Here is a 19,016-nt window from a genome sequence, read left to right on the forward strand (position 1 = left end):
ATGCTCAGACCGTTGCTAAGATGGTTCAATAATGATTCTGACATACCATGGGTGAATATGGAGAGGCACATTGTATCTCCATATACACTCAAAGATATCCTCTTTTCTGGTCTATCCCAAAGCTTTTGCCGTACTAAATTCGGCCCAATTATAACACATTCAATTTAGGTCTGGAAATATATTGCCGAAACGGGACAGTGGAACACAAAATGGCACATATATACCCCTATTTTTGATAACAACTTCTTACTGTTGGCAGGGAAACCAGCTACATTTCCCAATTGGCAAAGACAAGGTATTCACAAACAGGGCCGCCTGGGAGAAATGCGAGGCCCTGTACAAAATTTAAACGCGAGCCCCCCCCTTTTGCCTAGCAATGGGAATGCTTTGGCTGTACTGTGTAGATAGAAGTACACACTCTAGTGTTGATGTCTTTGTTTACAAGGCTTCAGGTATGGTTGCTCTGCTACAAACACAGTAGAGCAGCTGTGTGCACATCCAACCTGTTTTAGGCCAGGTGCAGGATAAAACTAAAATGTGACTGAAGGAAAAATTACAATGAACTGACCGACACAATTGACAACTATAAGCAATGCAATGCTCAGAGAGAGAGAGAGAGAGAGAGAGAGAGAGAGAGAGAGAGATAGAGTCTGTGATGATCCAGACAGAGAGAGTCTGTGGTCCAGAGAGAGAGAGAGATGAGTCTGTGGTCCAGACAGAGAGATAGAGAGAGAGAGAGAGAGAGAGAGAGAGAGAGAGAGAGAGAGAGAGAGAGAGAGAGAGAGAGAGAGAGAGAGAGAGAGAGAGAGAGATGGGTCTGTGGTCCAGACAGAGAGAGAGATAAGCAAGACTGCTAAGATGAGCCCCTAAAGGATATTCAACTTTTAATGGAAGAACAAAACAGAAGGAAAAGATAACTTCACAAAGGCAACATGAATATACATAGATCCAAAAGGACAAAGATCAACACTTAAATCCAAAGAGAAGAGGGTCTATACCAGAGAAAACAAAGTAGCAAGGTGCCAACGGCCGACATCAGCTAAATAGGCTAACTGCAAATAAAGTAGCCAGGTACTGACACCAGGTACACACCGTTAGCTACGACAGCTAGCCGGCCCGTTTGGCTCAATATAACGTTAGCTACGTTAGCTAGCCGGCCCGCTTTGGCTCAATATAACATTAGCTACGACAGCTAGCTGGCTTGTTTGGCTCAATATAACGTTAGCTACGTTAGCTTGCCGGCCCGCTTGGCTCAACATAACGTCTACGACAGCTAGCCGGCCCGTTTGGCTCAATATAACGTTAGCTACGTTAGCTAGCCGGCCCGCTTGGCTCAATATAACGTTAGCTACGTTAGCTAGCCGGCCCGCTTGGCTCAACATAACGTCTACGACAGCTAGCCGGCCCGTTTGGCTCAATATAACGTTAGCTACGTTAGCTAGCCGGCCCGCTTGGCTCAACATAACGTCTACGACAGCTAGCCGGCCCGCTAACTCAACATAACGTTGGCTACGATAGTTAGCCAGCCCGCTAGCTCAACATAACATTAGCTACTACGATAGCTAGCCGGCCCGCTAGCTCAACATAAGGTTAGCTACGATAGCTAGCCGGCCCGCTGGTCCAACAGAACGTCAGCTACGATAGCTAGCCGGTCCGCTGGCTCCACATAATGTTAGCCAACATAGCTAGCCGGCCCGAGAGAGAGAGAGAGAGAGATATCTCCACAGCGGGAATAGCGAGTGCATTAAAAACTCACCAAACGTCCAAGAGGATGGAGACAACCGCATGGAGTTGACGAAGTTCATCTGCCGAACGACCGTCCTCTTCATCTTGGCATAACAATGCTGCACGTGCTCTCTCTAGGTTAGCTAACGCTAGTTAGCCTTTAGCTAAGCTACTAGCCGACATGGCTATCCCGACTGAACCACACGTTAGCACTCGATATTATAACGTAGCTAAAGCTAACTAGCTGTCCCTGCCTTTAGCTAAGCCGACATGGCTAGCCTGACTGAACTTTCTAACATGCAACAACTTTCAACTTCAGTCCATCTGCCGAACGACCGTCCTCTTCGTCTTGGCTGGCATAACCTCCAATGCTGCACGTGCGAAATAGTCAGACGCAGCTGAAGCCTGACGCACGCCGGCCGACTGTACACATGTAACCCCTCCCTTTGTTGAAACCAATCGTATGTCTGCTGCAGAGCCCCAGAGCTCCAATAGTGTATCTGCAGAGCCGCAGAGCCAGGAACAAGTCAGACACATTCTACAAACGTGTCTAATGTGAAATATATAAGCATATAAGCAAAACTAGATTTTAGGTCTGTGATGAAAAAGGGCCTCGCGGGAAGGGGGGCCTCGCAACAAAAAAAAAATAATAATAAAGAAATAATAAATAAAAAATATTATTTTTTTATTATTTTTTTATTTTCTTTTGTACGAAGCCCCCCTTCCCGCGAGGCCCTGTGCGACCGCACTGCTCGCACACCCCCTGAGGCGGCCCTGTTCACAAACTATCTGACATATACAGTGAATACGGTCTCAGATCATTTCAAGAGCTCAAACAAATCTATAATGTCCCTAGTACATCATTCTTTTTTTATTTACAGTTACGCACTGCAATGCACACTTATGGTGTCCCATGGAATCAGCCTTTACCAGGTCACCCTTTAATGAATATAGTGAATGGCATAAATGTTAAAAATGGTTTTGTTTCTGGGTTATATAATAAAATACAAGGAAAACTAAACAGAACTACAGGTAATACCACTGTCTGGAACATAGATTTAAAGAATTACAACGCCTGCATAAATTGGCAGAGTGTATGGGATAATATTCCATTAACCTCTCGTAATTATAATAACCAATTAACTCATTACAAAATGATACAAAGATTTGATCTGTCACCCAGGAAACTCTGTCAAATAAACATTTTACAAAGTCCGCTATGTGCTTTATGTCCGCAAAAAGTCATAGGAACATACATACATATGATGTGGGAATGTCCAGGAGTACTAGCTTTTTGGGCCAAGGTTGCATTATTTCTCACTAATATAACGGAGATAAACATACCTTGTTTGCCACACATTTTATTATTAAATGATGATTCATCTCTAAAATTAACACCTCACAAAAAGAGAGTGTTTCTGGCCGGTTTAACGGCAGCAAAGAAAATGCTCGTTATGAGATGGAAACCACCTCATAGTCTCAATATTTACCGTTGGAAACTGTCCTTCTACGAAGTATTGAGATTAGAGGCATCCAGTGCTAGAGCACAGGGAGCAAGGACAGAATCGATCCAAATATTACTTACTGCGGCCCAGAAGGTAAAATCAGTACTCCACTAGGTTGAACACTTGTACCTTGACACCAGAGAATGAACAAAAATCATGTTGCTGTTGTTTCTTTTTTATCTTTTCTTTTTCTGTTTACTGTTATAATTTTGTTGTTGTTTCTAAATTGTATTTTTCCCTATTACTTTGTAACAGGATCAGAGGTTATCTAACAAACATAATTATGATTTATTTTCTAATTAATTGTATCCTATACATGTATGCATCATGGTTTCCCCCTTTTCCTAAAATGTCTATGCAAACCCGGGGGGCTGGGAGGGGGGTTAAGAAACGGCCTGGGCTGTCCTGCAGCCACAGGACCGTCAGAACGGAGGAAAAGACTGTCACAACTACAAACAGGCAGGCTACACAGTATATGAATATACTGACGGACAATCTATATACTGAAAAGACACTTTTTATGCCACTGTGTGAATTAATATGAAATGCTGATGTAAATGTCTTTCCTCTGAACTTGTTTTAAAAAAAGACAAAATAAAAAGTTGGTCACAAAAAAAAGAAATTTGATTTAAATTGTATTATTATTATATGGTATGTAAATGCACTGTAATGGGAAATATTAAAGGGACAAACGATGAGCCGTTTACATGAATGATTCTGAGTCATTATTAATAATAGGAAAGTTTATTTCATCCATGGCCACAAATGAAAGATCAGTCTACAATCAGAGACAACAATGTTCATACACAAGTGTCTGACCATAGAATGATCCAGAGCTCTGGTCAGACATACAATTAAATACATGAAAATGACGTAGAAGAAACAAAATGGCTGGTTAGAGAATTTAATAATACGACTATATTATGGCTATAGCTTCGTCTAACTGTTCCCATAACCTTGGGTTATGCCTCTGAAGAAACACAATCCTGTGACCTATAGTCTGGGCCTTTATAACAGAATACTCGTTGTAACTGTCTATGTGGCTTAAGGCTTATATGGCAGAACATATTTTAATACACAAGGATATGACGAAGGTAAACAAAAACTGTTCTCAGTCACTGGAAGCAACAACAAAAAGGTTATGGCTGGCGAGATATTAGTACATTGGAGTCTTCTTAAAGAGACATACACACATTAACCAGTCAAGCTGGTCACACTGAAAGTCAAGCTGTATAACATGATATCTCAACACAGATCTATAAGGACATGATAATATATTCCATGACACTCCCCCCTTTGATAATTAATCACAAATCATTATCACTTCATGACAACCACAAATATTATCATCCTTAAACCAAAAATAACATCAACGCTATTAACCCCAAAAAAAAATGCCAAAAACAAGACTTTCTTATAATAATATGGGTAGACTACTGTCTCTAATATCAAACGGCAAAAAAAACATAACTTTATTACATCAACCAACCCCTAGAGGGTGACATTAGCCCACATATAAATGTGGTCGGGAACACTGTGGCCAAGCTCCGGGTGGTCGAAGGACCAAGAGTACAGTGTCCAGGCGGAAAACATATCTCTCCAATCACCAGGCTGGAAAATAGAATCACAAAAAAACAGGAGTAGGCCTATCTCGCAAAATGAGCATTTCCCCTACAAACTTATCCAAAACAAACAATTCTCATAAAACTCTTTGGCGAACATTGTTACTCAGCTGAAAAAGTTGTACCCTTGCTGCTGACCTGTTGTACAGAACTTGTAAGTTGCTTTGGATAAAAGTGTCAGCTAAATGACAAAATGCAAATGTTAATGTAAATGCAGGGGGAATAGGGCAGGGGTGTGAATTCCACCATCTGAACAGAAATGAGACATTGGTGATTCAGAGGGTGCATGTCGCTGATCTCATCGTATGTTTTTGCTGTTGTTGGCCAGTCCTTCCCCTTCCAACACACCCCGCCCACCCTTAGTGTGTGACATGCAGACGCACGCATGCACACACATCTTACCTTCCCCCGGCCTGACTTATCTTGGAATGACTCTCTGAAACAATAGCCTTCATATTCATTCTGCAGTCACAACCACTTCAGCCAGCCAAGTGTTGTTGGGAGGGGTAAGTCAGAGTTTTACAGCTTGATTTCACTTATGAAGGAATATCAAACATGACTACTAGGACTGTGTTGATTGTACTACCCGCTCTCCAAAAGATTGCCCAAGCAAATCACATTTAAATTAAAAAAATTGTGTCTAAAATCAGTACCATTCATTTATGATTGTGAATTCTCCCAACGATTTGTGCTTTTCAGGTTTTCCTGAAATGGATTCTTCTGTCGAGATGGACGCCACAACAACAACATATGATGATGGACTAGTTTCACCCTGCGACAGGGACAGTGACAACCTCCTTGGGGCTCAGATGTCTTACATCTACTACTTCATGTTTGTCTTCAGTCTCCTTGGTAATGGACTGGTTTTGCTCATCATCTACAGGTGAATGTTTGGATTTTCTTTTTCCTGATGGAGATTGTGTTGTATTTCTTCTTGACATATACCGTATGAGGGCTGAGAAGGAGACAGAATTGGGGAGACACAGGACAGAAGGTTCTGGTGAATTCAGTCCTAGACTATACTGTAGGCTACAGTATTTGTAGTTCCAGAGGTGGGGGTCTACATCTGTGGAAAATGTTACCTTTGTCATGGCTTTAACCCAGACTTTGGCCTTTTGACATTTGCTAACATTAGATGACCAACAGGTCACTTTGACCCTTATTGTATTTTCAAATGTACAGTATATACTGTACATTTTCTCTAAAGATCCGACATCAGTCCGCATTATTGTCAAACAGTTTACTCATTAGATCAGCCATCTGTCTTAGTATAGTTTTTATGTATTTTTTAGAGAGGGAGAATGTACATTAACCTGTTAAGCCCTAAGTCCTCCCCCCCTAGGAATCACACTTAGGGGATACTTGTTTACCTATATGACTAAGTGTGTTGTTGTGTTCCTGATCACCCTGCAGTGTCCAGGTGTGAACAGTGTTTTATCTGTGTGTAGCTAAACGTAATTTATATATCTTTGTTTTATGAGTGGAATCTTTGAACTATAGTTGATACAATCTGTGACCATTTATTTAAAAAAAAATATTGATCAAATCTTCATTTTTACATAAAGTTCACTTTTAGGAAAAGTAAGTAGGCCTAGGCCTATATACAATAAATATTCACATTAGGTAGATCCATAGATCTGAGAACCCACCCTCCTGAAGTATTTCCAAATTCTATAAAAAACATTTTCCTTATTTAAAGATGACATTTTCTTATCCTGTTAAGCCCTAGCCCTATTTTCTGAAAATCCGCCTACAAATACATACCTAAGTAAATGGACGATTGCTCCACTTCTACAAGGTCCATTTGCATGTTCTTGGTATCTAGGGACATCTATGGATATCACGGAATGTATTCCCAGTGTCAGAAATATTGTGTCTGTTACTAGGCTTGAGTAAATTGTGATGAAACAAAGGAGAATATAAATTATGATTTTTCTTTGCATCTTTGACAGAGAATAACACCCTGCTAAAAATGACCAGACAATTCTAAGGAAATGAATAAAGGGAAGATGATTAAACAGAAGGTTTTGTAGATACAGTACTGAATTCTGCCATCCGGACACATGCAATTTGAAATATTATTATAGAATATAGAATAGCAGGCCTATAAATTACCTTATTATAGCCATGTTGCACATCTATGGATCGAGCCAAATCTACTCATTCCAATAACAGAGTTCAATTTGGATTTAGTATCACCAGGCGTGCAGGAAGAATAGTAGATAGAATTCTTAACAACAACGAAATATAAGTTCAATAGATAGGAATGATGACATGATGAAACATGTGTCCGACTTCCTCCTCTACTGTTCTTGTAATGTTAGTTGATGATACTGATGATGACGATGATGACGATAGTGCTGCATCTATTGAACTTAATATTTCGTTGTTGTTAAGAAATCTATCTACTATTCTTCTAGCAATTCCCGACATTCTGTCTGTGTGGGAAGGCGGGATAGAATAATTGAACATGCGTAAAGGCTGACTGATCTGATTACGGAAGTACACCACTTTATTCTTTTAAATAAAATAATAAAGTCACTGGGTATCCCATGCCGCCCAGTTTTGGTCCGCACGATACCCATCTGGGTGACCCCGCGGACCCATCTGGGCCTCTCTCTCGTGGACAAAAACTGGGCGGCGCGCGCGGAGCAAAACTTGGCGGCACACGCGGACCAACTGGATAGGTGGTGTCTCTTGTATTCGACAGGCTTTTGTCCCAATCGGCGCCTCATAGGGAGTGAATGGGACATACACAGGGTTAGAGACAGACACGGGGGTGTGTGAGGGAGACACGGGGGTGTGTGCAGGTGAAACCGTAACAGTCTCCTCTGGCTGTCCCTCTGGTGACTCTGGCTTCCCCTCCAGTAGCACCAGTTACAGAGGAGTGAAAATGGACTTGATTGTAGAGTGGAGGTGGTGCCAAGTTATGCTGAATTGTGTACATTAGGCAGCAGTTAATAGTATATATTTTTGTAAAATTGCACAATGGTGGAAAGATCTTGGTTTTTTATCTAGTGTTTTGTCTCCAGTGACTTCTCATGATTGTTGTATAGCTTGCCTTGCATCAATCAATTACACAGGATTATACAGTATAGAGAACACACACACATACTGTACACACTTCAAATGCTTAATTTGAAGCCAGCGATAGAATCACACAATGCAAAAGGATTCAAACACTTTTTCAATATACTTTTGATGACATCGATCAATACAAAAACATCTATGATACAAAAAGCATACATGTATTTCGCTCCACACTATCTGGACACCAAGCACAGCAGAGATATTATAGCAAAAACATAGAGACAACGTTGCTGCATTAATGGTGTCAGTTACAAAATGCCATTTTTGGTACCAAGCTGCAGTGCATTTGTGTTTCCTCTCTCAGAAGCGGAACATGACCACACACACACACACGTGCTCCCTACTAATGCTTCTCTAATTTTATAGTAACATGTGGTACAGTAGAAACACATAACAGGCTGTTTACATTTTTACATGTGTCCTGCAAGCTACAATTTCCCCTCAGTCAAAATATTGGAGATTACATTTTGAACTACTTCAAATAATTTATTAATGTGGACTGCCTACTGTCATTAAAAAACAAATAATAATAATAATAATAATAATAATAATAATAATAATAATAATAATAATAATAATAATAATAATAATAATAATAATAATAATAATAATAATAATAATAGTGCAATATGTCCTTAGGGTTAGGTTTAACACGCTGAGGAAGACTAAGTCCTTTTTGAGTTGGTTGTAGGGGGTAGGTACAGGGGCTCTTGAGGGGTTATATGGTCAGAAAGCTGGGACCCGAAAGATTCATTTCAGATGCAGACGTCTGCTGAGTCTCTAGGACAAACTGTTAACTAGTTATGAAAGTGGGGGGGATAAAGGACAAGGGACTGACCCGTACCAATTACAAACTACACTCTACTGTGTGCTGTCAGAGAAAATATATTCCAGAGGAGTGAAAAATAAATATAAAAAGGTTTACGTTTGAATGATACATACACACACGAATGAATAAGGGTTTGTCTCTGTACCCTGAGGTTAACAGTTGCTACCCATAGATGCTGACACCAGTGCAGAATATAATATGCAGGAATAACATGTGGTCTGGTTAACTGCCACACAGCAAAAACTGCTAACACTATAGTGTTAACAACGGTTTCCATTTGTTTTCACTCATCTGATATGAGTGTGGGTGAAGCTTGTCTGCCAAACTCACATGCATACAATTGATTGTCACAAATGCCCTGAACAAGGGGCACAAGCATCTGTTGTTATTGCACTTCACCCATATACATATTTAGCCTACTGATTCATGCAAGGTATAGTTACACCATACGTTCTGGAAAATTGCACTCTAAAACACCGGCTTTATTCGAAAGTTTTACCAAATGGTATTATATTGATATTAGTCTAACTTACAATGTCAGCAACAACGTTATGTTATTTAATTTGTTACAGTCAGATGAAAATAAAACACGTTTTATAAAGTAATTGTTAGAACTGGAATGGTATTATTAAGTACTCATATCGGTAATCTGTATCTTTCAGACCACTTGTACTTGGTCTGAAAAAAGGTGGTGTCAATAAATCTAATCAAATGCTTGCAACATGTCTATCACATTGTAAGGAATTGTGGAGAATGGACTGCTTAGTAACCAACAGTAGGCAGTTGTGACTATTGGGATTTGCCGATGGCGCTGCACGGTTCGGCTGCCTCTCTGTGGGCTCCGTCGAGATTGTGCTTATTTTGGTATTTGTAGTTTTACTTGTTTTCTATGCACCAACTGCTAGTGCAGTTAATATGTATGACCGTCAGACACTTTTTAACATTGGACTAGAGTTCACTCACTGTCTCTGGATTGCTCTTTCGACCGTCTTGTTGACGCACACTGGCCTGCAGAGATTCTCAGGCAGAACGCAGTGGAGTACAAGAACAATGTAACAATGTAATCAAAAAAGTCAACCAACAAACTAGATTCTTGTACCGGATCTCCTCTCTGGTAAACAAGAATACCCTGAAGACTCTGGCAGGAGCACTCATTCAAGGGTACTACGACTATGCTTGCACCTCATGGTACCAAAGTACCTCAAAGGCGCTAAAAACAAAATTACAAACATCTCAAAACTAACTGGTCAGACTACTACTTGACCTTACTCCTAGAACCCACCTCACCCCTGCCCACTTTGACTACCTAGGCTAGGATGGCTTAGAGTAGAAGACAGAGTACAGCAACTTGCCATATGCCTGGTCTACAAGATACACTACACGACTGAGATACCCATGTACATGTCAAAATACTTCCCAAAGGTCAGTGAATACCACGACCACAACACCAGAGGGACTTCCACAAATCATGTTAAACCCAGATTCGGCTCAAACAAGGGACTAAACACGTTTCGCAATTGTGCCACATCAATGTGGAACGCCCTACCCAAAGCTGTAAAGGAATGTGAATCACTACCCACTTTCAAAACCACTCTCAAAGAACACCTACGGGAGACAGCAATTTGAAACTGGCCCCTGTAAATGTCCTAACCCAACCCCCTCCAATGTACAGTAAATGACCTAACCCAAGAATACACGAGACCCTCCTCTTGGAACCAAGTATGGTTTTGTCGATATTCCAATGTACATTTTTGCTTGTACAGTTGTACAGTTCCCCCCCCCCACCCCGCCTACCCAACCCCCCCCCCCCCCCCCCCCAAGCACCTCCAATGTACAGTTCCCCCACCCCACCTACCCAACCTCCTCCAATGTACAGTTTCTACGTCAAATGTATATACTATCTTTTTTAGACTCTTTTTGTACCACAAACAGTACTGTATTTGCAAATCTGGTATGTCATAAATGTATAGATGTAGCAGTACTGTCTATCTGTATGTTGTGTATGTCATAGTTATGATGAATTGAAAATGGGGGGCCCTGATGTAAACAAGATGAAGTCTTTCTCTGGTCTGCATCCCCTTAACAATTGTGTGAATTGAGCTGTACCTGTACCCATTCTGCAATCTGTTAATAAAGTTTTCAATCAATCAATCAACATCAACTAGTAGTGATGTGAGATAAGGAGGTAATTTCCCTTTAATGGCCCTAAGGATAAATAAATACCAGTGTTGATTTTGCCTATCTGCCAGAGAAGACCAACCCACTTTCTCATATAAAATGCAGTGGTGTGTATCATACATGTATCTGTCACAAGTGATACACCTAAGAGCAGAATGATAAGCAGAATCTAATGGTTTAAGAGTTGAAGGGGCAACATTTCTGTAAATCACGTCTCCATAATCCAAGACAGATAGAAAGACTGCTTCAATAACCCTCTTTCTACACATCATTGGGGAACTAGATCTATTCCTGTAGAGGACACCAATTATTTGCCTCAATTTACTGGCAAGGTTGTCTATATATTTAAACAAAAATGTATCATCGAGCCAGATAATTATGACGACTTTGTCCACTTTCACGCATTGGTATCTGCCTGATAAAAAAGCTCTGGAACCAACTGCAAACAATTTCATCAAAACCAATACTGTACAGTCTGTCTATTCAACAGAAGAGAATGATCAACCGTATCGAATGCTTTGGACAGATCTATAAACATGACAAACAAAAAGTATTACATTTGAGGGAGATGTCCTCAAACAGGCCTCTCTGATTTGGGGGGCCAACGACTAGCATCTTAGTTTTATCTGCGTTAAGGAGCAGAACATTTAGCAACATCCAGTTTTTAATGGCAAGCAGGCAAGCCTCGAGATTGTGTAATTGGGAGGAATCATTCGGCTTAATAGGTAGGTATAATTGGGTGTCATTTGCGTAACAATGAAAGTTAATACCAAATTTGCGTATGATATTGTCAAGGGGTAGTATATAAATGGAAAATAGCAAAGGGCCCAGGACAGAGCCTTGTGGGACACCGCATGGACACCGCAATCTGACATGTTTGTAAATGTGAGACTCTTGTGGTTCCAATGAGCCTAATAATATTCGTATATATTATTGAAGTGAGAGGTCAAGGGACACTGTTCTAAGTGGACGTGGAGCTGGTATTTACAGATTCCTGAAGGTATCCACTGTTAGATGTTACCTCCATCTTTACTCTAGCTTTAAAATTCAGCCCACTGAAGCCTCCACAAGACAGTGGGTCTCATTCCCGAAAATTTTTCAAAGATATATTCTGGAAGATTTATCTTGGAACCACTGAGACATAATCTATAACAAGTTCACTCTGAGTCCTGAACGTGCTGGTAATATGTCTTAAGTGGCTGAAACGGTCGCACAAATGATATTATCTGATATCTGCTTGGAGAATGGCATTCTGTCTTAAACTCGAATGCGCGTTCCCGTTCAGCTCATTTGCATACAAAACAACGCCTCCAGAGGTCCTTATAAGGCAACTAGTGACGCAGCTGTGTGAAATGGAATGGCGGAAGTGCTTTGCGAGTCTTGCAAGCCGCGTGATTACGAAACCTAGCATCAGTCAGTGCCAATCAGAGAGCGTCTCAGAGAAATGCGGCTAGGTTTCGTAATCACGTTTACGCGCCATCAAAACTAGATTAGATTAATGTATTGGCATCATATACAGCTCGCGGTACACACCTGCCGCAGCGCGCGCACACACACACGCGCGCGCGCAGTACTGTATATGAATGAACAAATGACATATAATATATATAGCCTACGGCGGGCGTAATGAATGAACGCAGTATGGCTTATTATTCCATAATTAAACCTATAGGCTACTGTTCATTCGTAGGCGCACACAAGACTTGTTATGGAATATTAATGCAGTCTATTTCCACCGATTAGCTTTAGTTCTTATTTATTTATCCACTGTCATTTCAGTGTTGGTGTATAGGCTATATCTCTATATGAATTGAAAATGGGGGACCCTGATGTAAACAAGACAAACGTCTTTCTCAGGTCTGCATCCCCGTAACAATTGTGTGTATTGAGCCGTACTGTATTGTACCCATTCTGCAATCTGTTAAATAAAGTTTTCATTCATTCATTCATAGTGTATTTCAATATAAGTTTAATTGATAATGATATATTCGAAGGAATGCAGGTTTATAGCTATATCAATGTACAGTAAATTACCAAGTATGGTTTTGTCAATATTCCAATGTACAGTTTTGCTTGTACAGTGTAAGTCTATCCCCCACCCACCCCTCCTATACCCAACCTCCTCCAACAGTTTCTACGTCAAATGTACTCTCTTTTCTGGACTCTTTTTGTATCACAAACAGTACTGTATTTGCAAATCTGGTATGTCATAAATGTATAGATGTAGCAGTACTGTCTATCTGTGTCGTGTGTGTCATATATGTTATGATGAATTGAAAATGGGGGACCCTGATGTAAACAAGACGAAATTCTTTCTCTGGTCTGCATCCCCTTATGTAATTGAGCTGTACTGTACTGTACCCATTCTGCAATCTGTTAATAAAGTTTTCAATCAATCAATCAATCAATCAATCAATCAATCAATCAATCAATCAATCAAACAAAGGTCTGTCCCATTGTATACCAATCAATGGGATACATTGCATGTTGACCTTCATTCTTTCAAATGTATATAATTAATCATTAAAACAGATGTGTAACAAATAAGAAATACAAATTCCACAGAAGGCATTAAATAATTATTATTTTCAATCATTTCACAATAATTGCATAATTGTGTTTGAATATCTGAGTAATTAAAGTAATTATACATTTGTCCAAAATAGCTGGTTCAGATATGGTTAAGCAGCTGCCCTGTGATCAGATGAATCCATATTATTTATTTTTCCGACATCAAATGCGTAATTTCTTATCATACAAATTTGTCATATTGTCATATTTATTTTAATTATGATTAAGTAATTAATTCCAAGGAGGCCTGTAGCGTTGACGTGAAGGAATCACTATGAGAACACAGTCTGTCAAGTTATAATAACATTTTAAATTAGTCAATCAATCATGCGATTTGATCGTGGGCTGAGAGCATATTTAAGTGTGCTCCTCAGCACTCTTAAATCTGCTCTCAGCCACGATCAAATAAGATCTCAGGAAAATTTGGGGACTCCCACTCCCAGCCCTAATATGTCTTAAATGGGCCGAAATCTGGCTAAGACGAAATATTTTGTTGTAACTTTGTTCGGGAATGAGACCCAGTAATGTTGGTGATACACTCACCCTCAGAAGAAGAGGAACATGTTGGTTTCTTTACAGGTTTTTTTGCAGGGGGGGATTATGATTAGGGATATTTGGGTCATGGTTAGATGGTGGTTAGATGATAATCTGTGACAGCTCACTGTATGTTGTGTTACATGTGGTACTTCTTAACTCTCAGAGACCTGGTGAGGGCGTTGGCGAATATACTGGTATCATATGAAACTAGACGACATTAGGAATCCATTGGTACCAACCATGTCATGTTAGCTTGTCAGGAAGGGGGCTAAATAATGCTCCACAATTAGGTCTATGGTGAGTCTGTAAGGTTTAAAGTTAACATTTCTTGAGGTTTGCCAGCTACTTCTACAAGGTATTTTAATACTACTATATTGGCATAATATTAGTCTTAGTCCTTCTTACTCTCAACCTCAATTATATTAGGATTTACTGTAATCTGATCCCCATTTAGGTTTGAGAAGCTGAACTCGGTGACCAACATCTTCCTTCTAAACCTGGTGGCGTCTGACCTGACTTTGATGTGCAGCCTTCCCTTCTGGGGTGTCTATCAGCAGCAGTCCAACTGGGGGTTTGGCAGACCCATGTGCAAGATTGTAGGCAGCACCTACTTCCTGGGTTTGTACAGTTCTGTCCTGTTCCTGGCCTTACTAACCTTCGATCGACACCTGTGTGTCGTTTACGCCCTGGCTGCACCGCGTCTGAGGCGACGAAGATACGCCGTGATATCCTGTGTTGTGGTGTGGCTGGTCAGTGGTCTGGCGTGCATCAAACCACTGATGCACTATACCACCTTCACTCAAAGTTACACCAACATTACATTCTGTGATGATGACACTTCCAGTAATGATGACCTTCTGAATTCTTCTTGGAAGTACCTTCAGCTCTCCTTGTTCTATCTCTTCCCTCTGACTGTTATTGTATACTGCTATGCCAGGATCACCATCACAGTCATAAAGTCCAGGATGGTCACCAAGTTTAGGACTGTTAGACTGATATTTGTCATTGTCCTGCTGTTTTTCGTGTGCTGGACACCTTATAACGTGATATTAATGATGCATGATGACGCTATTGAATGTGATGATATGCGCACAATGGGTTATTCCCTTCATGTCACTCAAAACATTGCCTACCTTTACTTCTTTATCAGTCCCGTCTTCTATACGTTTGTTGGAAAAAAGTTCCAGAACTTTTTCCGACAGCTGTTGGTGAAACGCTTCCCAAACTTGAGGAGACCTTGTTCTGTCAGTCAAACCAGTAAGACCACTGTGTCCCTGTAGGGACTGCAAGTGTTCTCAATAGGTCCATGTGCTATGCGATTTTATGATAAAAAGGGCACACTCCAAGGGCACACTCCATTTAAATACCTATTCCATGATTTTACCATAATACTGTAAATGTGCATATATTTCAGTGTTCATTTTGTAAACTAAAAACAATAAGAAGCAATACAATATCATCTAACATAAAAGCCAACATTTAAACAAGACAAAGCACAATAAAACAAGACAAAGTTGGAGATATCCATTGCACGAGTTTTAGGCGTTAACGAAACAAATATTGCTATCTGGTTGGCAGCGGTTGCAAAGCTTAAAGAGCGCATATAACGTTCAATTGCTAGATAATTTATTGTATATAATGTATTTAACTCACGCTGAGGTCCTGGGGTGAGTGTGTGGGGGGGGGGGGGGGGGGGGGAGCAGAGCGAGCGAGTGCCATTGTCCACTTGTTTTCTTTTTCGTTTAGTTATTATTATTTTATTTTTTTCTTGTAATTTTAATGATGTATATTTTCTGGGCCCCCTTTGGCTGTGGGTCTGGTGGCCGTGGGCTCTGACTGGGGGGGGGGGCCGTGGTTGGGGGTCTCTGCGGGTCTCTGCGTTAAAGAGGCGTGGTGCTTTGGCCTGCGGGGGCGCCGGACTCCGGGTCCTCCGGGGTTGGGGTTCGCGGCTGCCGGGCCTGGGGATGGAGGGGGCTCAGGAAGCCTGTTTTTATAGTAAATGTTTTATTTTCCTTATACTTTGTGACAGCTTATTTGAACTGGATATGTATGTAAATGTATAATCTGTCTAATTTATTGTCTAATCATTGTTGGGTTAGTTTATGTTTTTGGATGTCTTGTATTATTATTATTATTATTATTATTATTATTATTATTATTATTATTATTATTATTATTATTATTATTATTATTATTATTATTATTATTATTATTATTATTATTATTATTATTATTATTATTATTATTATTATTATTATTATTATTATTATTATTATTATTATTATTATTATTATTATTATTATTATTATTATTATTATTATTATTATTATTATTATTATTATTGTGTTGTGAGTTGTGATGTTTCATGTTTGAAAAAATAAAAAATAAAATGTAGACCAACGCAAATCAAAGCTTACTGACAATAAAGATGATAGGCATCTTTACCCTTGGCGGTCAGTTACATACTCTATATATGCAGCTTACAATAAAAATTTTCATCTTTTCAATATAGATTTCCACTGTAATACACTCAAGTAAATCATCAACCACTGCTGTCCTATTTTCGATAATTTTATATTTCAAACTATATATCTATATAACATTTTATATAATGTATATACTATTGCCACCCCTTAGGGCGGCTACGTGGCGTAGTGGGCAAGGCGCTCGCCACGAATGACGGAGACATTGGGCTTGCCTGTTCAAGCCCAGAGCTCCACATTGCTTTCAGTTTAGCTGGTCGTTCATACTAATACACATTGGCCGTATTAGGGGGTGGGAAACTGATGGGTGGGGATCGGGCGTTGTGGACAGCGACTCCTACAGGTCGGTTGGTGCGCCTGCGCAGTAGAATCAGGAAGTGTCGGGGGCAGCGTGAGCCTCCCACGCGTTACTCCTCGCCACAGAGATCGAGCTGCGCAGGTGAAAAGATGCGACTGCTGTTACCTCAAGTACCGGAGGGGACTTGTGCTATGTATGACTTAGTCCACATTGCAGCCGGCTTGTGGGAGGCAAGAAACAGCGTTCGTGACAGGGGAGGGTTGAATTGGATGATACGAAATTGGGATGGGAGAAAATATAGAAAAATGGGAGAAAAAGTGGATAAAAAAAAAAAATACTATTGCCACCCCTCCACCATTCTGGTTATTTCTGTTCACATAATTTAGTTCATATCCATCCAGATCAAAACCTATTCCCTTCTCCTCACTAATCCAGGTTTCTGATATGGCTATGATATTCAATGGAATCTTGAACTGTCTCAGATATTCTTTTATGTAGTTAAAATTGGCGTACAGGCTTCTACTATTGAAATGATGAGTAATAACTGCAGCTGTTGTTGATATTACTAAATAGGTTGTTTTCCGGATCAATATTGTTTTCTATATCTTGTGTTTTATGCTAATTTTGTTTGTGTGGTGTGTTCAGTCCGCGAGTTTTAATAATAATAATAATAATAATATCTTAAATTTATATAGCGCCTTTCAGGAGACCAAAGGCGCTTAACAGCTAAGGGAGGGGGTCAGGGAACAACGTAACAACAAAATATTAATCAAAAGAAAAGAAAAGAAAGAAAACGAAAGAAAAAGGGGAAATCAGGAAGAGTCATTTAAAATTTGGTGAAAAGGTGGGTTTTGAGTTGGGATTTGAAAGAGTGCAGGGATGTAGCACTACGGATGTTTGGAGGGAGAGAGTTCCAGAGGGTGGGTGCGGCCACAGGGGATGGAGAGGAGACCGGAGTCAGAGGACCGCAGCCTCCGGGGCGGAATGTAGGGATGGAGGTGGTCCGCTAGGTACCGGGGGGCAAGGGAGTGAAGGGCTTTGTAGGTGATGAGGAGGATCTTGAAATTGATGCGGGACTTGACTGGAAGCCAGTGGAGGTTGATGAGGGTGGGGGTGATGTGGTGCCAGGACTTGGTGCGGGTGAGAACCCTGGCAGCAGGATTTTGGACATATTGTAGCCTGTTCAGGGCATTACTGGGTAGCCCTATGAGGACAGAGTTTGCATAGTCCAGACGGGAGGTGACGAAAGCGTGGATGAGAGTCTCTGCTACGGAGTCGGGGAGAGATGGCCGGAGTCGGGAAATGTTCCTGAGATGGAAAAAGGCTGATTTGGTTATTGTTTTGATGTGGGAATGAAAGGAGAGGGTGGAGTCCAGTATGACGCCCAGGTTGCGAACTTCTGGGGAAGGGTGGATTAGGCAGCCGTCCACTTCAAGGAGGAGGTCTCCACTTCCTTGATCAAGACCCCTATTTTGTCAACCTCCTCGTGGAGTGCTGCAGTGCAACTTCGCATTTCCGCCTCATCTCTTTCAGTTTGTTTCTAATGAAGTTGAACTCTTTGGAAAGTGCACCTTTCAATTCTGATTTTATTATCGCTGAGAAGTCCGATTTTAGCACGAGGAGAATCTCTGCCTTCAAGGCTGCAGTGTCCGCGCCGGGCATTCTTGACGATGTGGTTAGCGGCGGCTTGGAAATGGGACCACGGTGGTGTAGTGGTTAACACTGTCGCCTCACAGCAAGAAGGTCCAGGGTTCGATTCCCGCTTGGGGACCAGGTTTCCATGATGCCAGTTACCCAGGTGGGGTATCTCCCAGGCCTTTCTGTGTGGAGTTTGCATGTTCTCCGCGTGCTCGCAAGGGTTTCCCCCCCGATAAGATAAACCCAATGGAAAAACATGCACAACAACAATAGATCGCTAACGCTGTGGCGTCCTTGACGAAGACGGACAGGAGCACTTGGATTGGTCCCATGGCGCGGCTCACGTTGACGCCTGTCTGCTCCCGGCTGCCCTTGGGGGGGGAAGGACGACGGGATGGGTTAATTGCAGATACGAATCGCATTCATGCATCGCATGCGTGCCGATTGATGACCTCTGAGCAGGTCCTAAATTATATAAATTATAAATTATAATGGGACTGGAAGGCCGGCCCGGCGTATTTGGATTTACGCAGATTCGCC

At 41.0% G+C, this 19,016-nt stretch overlaps 1 protein-coding gene across 1 annotated transcript; it reads left to right on the plus strand.

The window, feature by feature from the left end:
- Nucleotides 1-5,580: 5,580 nt before the first annotated feature.
- LOC311237796 (C-C chemokine receptor type 3-like) lies at nt 5,581-15,337 on the plus strand (the record flags this gene model as incomplete). Its single annotated transcript, XM_084325774.1, has 2 exons — nt 5,581-5,735; nt 14,512-15,337. The coding sequence occupies 2 exons, from the start codon at nt 5,581-5,583 to the stop codon at nt 15,335-15,337; spliced, it is 981 nt and encodes a 326-aa protein (XP_084181900.1).
- Nucleotides 15,338-19,016: the final 3,679 nt, after the last annotated feature.

This window comes from Notolepis coatsorum, assembly GCF_963971535.1.
Source record: "Notolepis coatsorum genome assembly, chromosome: 12".
In the NCBI taxonomy this organism is placed as follows: domain Eukaryota; kingdom Metazoa; phylum Chordata; class Actinopteri; order Aulopiformes; family Paralepididae; genus Notolepis; species Notolepis coatsorum.